This window comes from Magnolia sinica, chromosome 6 (genome assembly GCF_029962835.1).
Source record: "Magnolia sinica isolate HGM2019 chromosome 6, MsV1, whole genome shotgun sequence".
In the NCBI taxonomy this organism is placed as follows: Eukaryota; Viridiplantae; Streptophyta; class Magnoliopsida; order Magnoliales; family Magnoliaceae; genus Magnolia; species Magnolia sinica.
Window position 1 is genome coordinate 8,917,913 of NC_080578.1, and position 7,110 is coordinate 8,925,022.

General features: G+C 37.2%; 1 protein-coding gene across 1 annotated transcript; it reads right to left on the reverse strand.

Annotated features, from left to right (window-relative positions):
* Positions 1 to 305: 305 nt before the first annotated feature.
* LOC131248187 (zinc finger CCCH domain-containing protein 56-like) lies at positions 306 to 3,549 on the reverse strand. Its single transcript, XM_058248301.1, has 2 exons — positions 2,044 to 3,549; positions 306 to 1,248 (listed from the first exon to the last, which is right to left on the reverse strand). Exons 1-2 carry the CDS (start codon positions 2,831 to 2,833, stop codon positions 953 to 955), a joined length of 1,086 nt encoding a protein of 361 aa, XP_058104284.1. The 5' UTR covers positions 2,834 to 3,549; the 3' UTR covers positions 306 to 952.
* Positions 3,550 to 7,110: the final 3,561 nt, after the last annotated feature.

The window sequence follows — 7,110 nt, forward strand, 5'->3', positions numbered from 1 at the left end:
CTAAAACACATCAAAGAAATTTTGGTTCCATCCATTTGTGATTTTTTATTTTTAATGATTCTATCCAAAAGTGTGCAACATCAACAATTCAGTGCAGATAACATGAGAACTCAAGGGTTTTTTCTTTTGAGGCTTTCGAGAGGGGGGGAATATAGAGTCCCGCTCATCAGTGAACAAGCATGAAATTGGTATAAGACAACTATTTCCTTATAGTAAGGCTGTGAATTATGAATATGATGATCACATAAAGACTGTTTCTTTCTTCTATGTGCACCAAAATATAGGCATGGAAAATACCATGTAGATGTATGAAGAAGAAATGACAGTAAAACTTACCACAAACAACGTAAAGGTACATGTTTGTTCCTACATCCCGATTCATGTTACAACATTCAAATAATTTCGAAAGCAAAAGGAGCATGCATGCGGATGCAGCAAGATGTGGAATGTTAAATATGAGACATGTCATTATTCCAATGGTTTCTTCAGCATGCAATAAATGAAACCAACCAACATACCGTTCACTAACTGCAGTCAGTATAAATCCTTCAGATTCGCTCGCCATCATTGATTGGAGAAGGAACCAAACAACTGGTCATGCATTTCTCTTGCCGATACCTAGCTCCACTTAGTCAAGAAATTAACCAGTTCTTAACAATCTAAAACACCAAGACAGTTCTTGCAAACACGCAGCTCCACTCAAAAGAGATTTGCCCAGTTTCCTGTCACTACAAATCCAAATGCAGTAAAGAAATGCTTCTTGAGTGAGAACCGTCAGATTCCTCGACACTTTGTCTAAAAGCATCCATAAATAACAACTAAGCACACCAGCACTAGTTCCCATGTTCATCAAAATCAGGATAGAAGCATAATCTACCAGATGTGAACTTGTTCGGATTTTAAGCAGCCAGCCAACAGTTTTATGGTTTTCATCCGATGTTCTCACTCCAAATTACCGAGCTGGCTCCCATTCATTGTCATCAATCCAGTCACCATAAATTCTACTGATCTTGTCTGGTCCCTTCCATTTCTGAAGGGGCCTCTGTGCCTGCCTCTGACTTACACCAGCAGGCCTCTGAGCAGGGACTCCCATATGATAAACATCCGAGTGAGGAACCGATGCACTGGATGCAGCAACGGTATCCGCTGAAGTCCGTGAAGATGTCCCGATTTGCTTCAAATCTGGAGGAGCTGAAGTAAGATCTCTACCATCCATGTCCACCAGCCCCCCACCATATTTGTGAAGCTCTGTTGCCAGAAAGCTACATGTCAGTAAAGAAACAGAGAGAGTAATGCGTCTTTTAGAATCAAAGCTTTCTATCGTTTAAGAACTAAGTTCACCCACTTCTCAAGGTTAGAGATTTGATTTAAGGAAAATTTCCAGCTGCAACTGATTTCACAGAACCAGTATGTCTGCTAAAGTCGCATATGCGTGTGGCAGATAAACGAGCCACATGCGATTTTATTGGTTCAAATAGGGGGAGGTAGGGATAAAAGGTTCTTTTCCGAAAATTGTGCCATACTCAGACAGTGGCCTCCACAGCCCATTTCAATCAATCAGATTGCATGTAGGCACTGTATCGGTCAGGCATATGTGGGCTTAAGCAAGTATGAGCTTCCGGAAATATACCAGCTAAATTGGACAAAGATCAGTATAGCATGGAGAAAGGAAATTAAAGGTTTTGTGATGATTGGCCAATCAAGACATATGTTCATGTGATCATCATGACGATCGTTTAGAAGGGAAATAATAATAATAAGCTGCAATTGTAATGTATACCATATGCTTGAAAGACATCAAGCAGCAATTGTAATGTATACCATATGCTTGAAAGACATCAAGCAGCAATTGTAATGTATGCAATATGCTTGAAAGACATCAAGCAGCAATTGTAATGCATACCATATGCTTGAAAGACATCAAGCAGCAATTGTAATGTATACCATATGTGAAAGAAATCAATAGAGCAACAAGTTCATAACAAGAAGGTCATTGCAGTAACAGGAACATAAACCTAAAGTAAAATAGGAGAATAAACGTACCTCCCATCCCATGAGCAAAATGACATTTGCTCCCAAATGGGCAATAGCCAGTCATCTCCCACTTGTTACAGATCCTAGTCTTCCAATTTGAAGGCTTCTGATTCGGCCCGTTCATTCCACTCCCATACCCACTCCCAACCGTGGGACCCAAACTAATCGCCACACTCTCCCGAGCCTTTGATTGCTCATCATGAAGAAAAGTACACATATCCCCATACGGGCACCCCTCGTCGGTGTAGAATTTCTTACAGTGCCGCCCTTTATAAGACCTCTGAGTCTCCCCACCCAACCCAGATGAACTCAGAGATGGTATCTGATGCTCTTCCCTCGGCTCCGACATACCACGGTCCTCATCCTGAGCTGCCACAATTTCCTGCCAATTCGGAGGAGGTTTCCGCAGCTCTTCTATCCCGTGAGCAAAATTGCAGTTTGTTATGTAAGGGCAAGTCCCTGCACGGAATTTGCAGCAAAGTTTCGTCTTGAAGAACATCCGCCCGATTGCTTTAGATCTGTTCCCAGAAGCGAGATCGCGATCTCCTTGGGAATTCCTCGATTTCTTGTTGGGCGGTTCACTTCCGGACCGTGTCTGAGACTGCCGGCCATCGTAATTCGAGTTTGAAAGAGTGTCAACGGCCCCATCTCCATTCCAAGCCCCATAGTCATCCTCTGTTGCCCAAATTGCCTGATCGCCCAATCCCGGTATCCAATTGTCAGAACCACTCCCAGGCATTTCCAGCATCATCTGACCAACATTACTGGCAGAAAATCCGGCTTCTCCTCCATAATCCATGGATGGAAAAAACAGACACCAACCAACCAAATTTTCAAATTAAAAAAAGAAAAAAAAAATGGGGAAAAAGAAAAAGTATACAAAACCAGTCGTTCTGATAATCAGATTTTACAAATGAACCGTATAAATTCAAAGTACACAACAAAACCCTAAAATAAAATCAGGAATCTGCCCAAAAGCAGCCAAAGGTCAAACCCTAGAATTGCAACAGTGCAAGCAAAATCACAAACACCTAGTCTACAAACAACCACCTATCATCGAAATAACAGCTCAACCGAAACTTCCTTTAAATTCAAATCATTTGATCAAATCCACGGAAATTAGAACCCAAAAAATCCACCGATTCCGCGAATTTTACAAGATTTACAGACAAGCAAGCTTTCCATTACAACCAAATGAGAATAAAAAAAAGTTCAATCGGGAAAGAAAATTCAACCAAAAGAGAGAAACCGTCGAGTCATACCGAAGAAAATGAAATTCAGCGCTTACACTTGGAGGGATCGGAAGAAATGTCGGAAGATCTGAGCTGGAATCGTTGATTTTATGAAGGGAAGGAGAAAGACAGAGAAATGGAGGAAAACCATAGCATAGGTTTCAGCTCTCTGATGAAGAAATTGGAAGCTTTGGAGATGGAAACCATCCCAAAAACACGAGAGAAGATGGTTTTGTAGAGAGAGAGAGAGAGAGAGAGAGAGAGAGCGAGGGGAAATGATAGATAGGTAGATAGGCCATGTAAGCAGCATTTGGACAGATATTTATTTGGAGTAGCGATTGAAATGGGCTTGGACCCCTAAACTTCGGCCCAGAGATCTGGGCCCGGCTTGATTCTAGGCGAAATAACTGGGCCGGTATTCCAGCCCAGCCATTGGGTTGGTCCAAATATCAAGGTGGGCCACCATTAGGGCGGCCTGAAGACACTTGTTAATGTCTCTCATTCAATTTACATGTGTAATTTTAAGATTAATTTGATTTGGGTCATGTCTCAATCATGTAAACAGTTTAAATGTAGGATTTATTGTGGACTGAGGATATTCTAAAAATAAAAAAGATTAAAATTACACCTATTTTATCTCAATCATGTAAACAGTTTAAATGTAGGATTTATTGTGGACTGAGGATATTCTAAAAATAAAAAAGATTAAAATTACACCTGTTTTAAAACCTTCGATTATCCAAGACTTGTTTGTTTTCCTGAATTTCATGAAAAAGTAATGTAAATATGTTACTAATATTATTTCTCAATGTTTGTTTAAACAATATTATAGTACATAAACTTAGAAAGATATATGCATCTTTAATTATTATAATTTTACATTATAAAATATCAATTCCCATCGTGTTTAGGAGTGGTAAATGCATTTGTAATTATTATAATTGTACCGTGCACTATTTCATAGTTAAAAGAAACAATTAAAGCATGTCATCATTATAGTTAAATGTAAATGATACAGAAAAAAATTGTAATTAATGTTTATTTCCTTTCATTTACTAATGTAATTGTAAAGATAAACATGCTTTAACTTGGTCAAGGCCTTTTTAGCTCAACTAGGGTCGAGACTTGATGGATCCAATCCTTGATTTTAGGGGTGGAAGGAAATGAGTTAAACTAAGTTAGCCATTCCTAGCTCTACACTTACGACCTAAGGCTTGAGCTCGGCTCAACTTAGCAAAAAGCTAGCACAACAACCAAGCTCGAGCTCAAACAAATTGTTTGGCCCAATTAATTGAAAATTGATAAAATCTTTATTTTCTACTTAAATATTATGGAGTTATTCATTGATCTAGTGGGCAACACATGTACAAAGAAATAGACATTTAATAATGGTCTATAATTAAGATGAATGGATTGCTTAATTAATGATTAAGATGGCATATCCATATTATAGTAAGCATATAAAATATACATGTAAAGTTGGGTCAAGCTAAGATGGAGTCGTTGAACCAAGTCAGGCTAAAATAACTTAGCCCCAAGCCCAGCCGAAAAAATTAATAGACCATGCATGCAAGGACCAAGTCCGGTCCAATAGCCATGTTAATAAGTCAAAGTCAAGTTGGATCGAGCAGGCTATCCTACCCATTGCCACTCTTGATAGAAGAGGACGCAAGCATAACTTTCTAACCGATTTTTGTTCGACCATGTGGTGATTTATAGGGCTGTTAATGGGCACAAAGACCCAAGGGGATGTGGATTGTTTAGTGGGGAGCTTGCTAGGCTCCGTGGAACCTATTCATACAATCAACACTTTCGAGGATAGTTTCTTAAATTCACACCATGTTTTTATGTAAACCCTAATTCATTTGAGGTAATATATATCTGGTTGTGTGAGAGTGAGAAGGAGAGAGTCGTTGTTACATCTTGAAATTCGAGTACAAAGTGTGCACTTTTAGACCTGAGTTTCAAGTAGTAACTCATACCTTGTGTACTTAACTCATTCCATTATACGATTATTTAGAGGTAAAAGTAATATTTATTTTACATTCCAATTAGATCCATTCATAATCATTCACACAAAATAATTAACATCCATTCATTCTTGACATCCACAAACTTTTAATAAATTAGGCACCATTCATCAGTCAATACAACTTACCAAAGAGTATTTGCTACAAACCTAAAATAATTTAATTAAATAAAATCACTTAAATATTTAAAATCCTACAACTAATATTATCATTCATTATATATGAAGCATATTATCTTAACAAGTAAAATTCTAATTAAACAATCAGAAACGGTCTAAATGCGGTCAGTTCCTCTTCTGAGAAATACAGCCACATCTCGTATACGGTCGTATACCAGTTCAACCACAACTTATTCCTGTGTCAACTCATCGGCTAATTACTCATCTGTATGGTTTTTCTATAAATAAAAATGTAAACTAGTCAGGCTTAGTGAGAAAACCCAGCATGATTCATACTTATTGAAATTAAGATATAAAAGAAATAAAGTATGCATAATGATATGAATGCAAATGATATATGAATACATCAAATGAGATGATTATCCATCTGCTTAGGTTGAAGATTGTCAACCCGCATCCACCTGTTGGGTAATCTTCCATCCTTCAGTAGGCTGGGCAGAGCCTGCATCTGGAACGCTCTACCAGGATTACATTTCTTCCAAGAAGGGCCCACATGATCGGCAATGCAATGTATTTGTATGATAAATAATGTATGAATGCATCATTTTCACAACTTCCATGGTTACTTTAATTAGAACATTCATATGTGAATTTAACATACAATTATCATAATCCATTCAATTTGGCACAAATTAGCATGTGATTTACTGTAGTATACATTCACAATGGTTAAATCAATAGCATCGTAACAAAACACTTCAATTAGTACATCAATCAATCAAACAATCATAAATCATTTATTTTAATTCCAATAAACATGAGACACTTACCTTGATCTATTAGTAAAGAATTCACAAGATGATCAGATTGATTTGAATTCAAAAATCTTATCAATTATATCCACAACATTGTTATTTACCCGATTATATTACATAATGGGTCCCACATTTGATTATTATCTTATGTGGCCAAACTTTAAATAACCAAATAATTGAAGTAATATATTCATTAAATTCAATAATCAAAATTCAAAATTTTGAAAATTCTATTCAGACAACTATCGATTGATATCGTCGAATCAAAAAAATACATTTTAAAGTACACAAATCGTTGAACGGAATTTAACCAATTTAGATAAATTTACACCCATCATTACACACTCCTTGGTCAAACATCAGAAAATACCCATGGATTTAGTAATCCGAACCATTCATATGTTTATTTACATCTAGATTCTGAAATTGAAATGATTAATCGGGGTAGCCCATCGGATGATTGAATTATCCGGATTCTTGATGTCTTGGCATATTTTGCCTCTACACATTAGATGAATGGTATAAATCTAACCACACATATAATAATAGCCCATCTCAACCTTCTACGCCAAGTGATACCAACACTTGTCCATAAAGCTTAGCTTTCCTTATTAAATAATTCTATATCTAACTAGTGTGGCTCATCCGATAGTTAGATTGATATGAAAGTTAAGGCCTTTGTATATTTTAACTTTAGGGATCACATGATCCATGCAGATCTAATCTGAGTCGATCAGATGCACACAAGTCGATCTCTGCGACAAGAAGCTTTGTATGGAATTTTAAACTTTCATCATCTTTATATCATACCTACCTACGGATCAATGCACTAAACGTGTGGTCGATACACACCGTTCATTGCATAGATTGAGTCAAATTA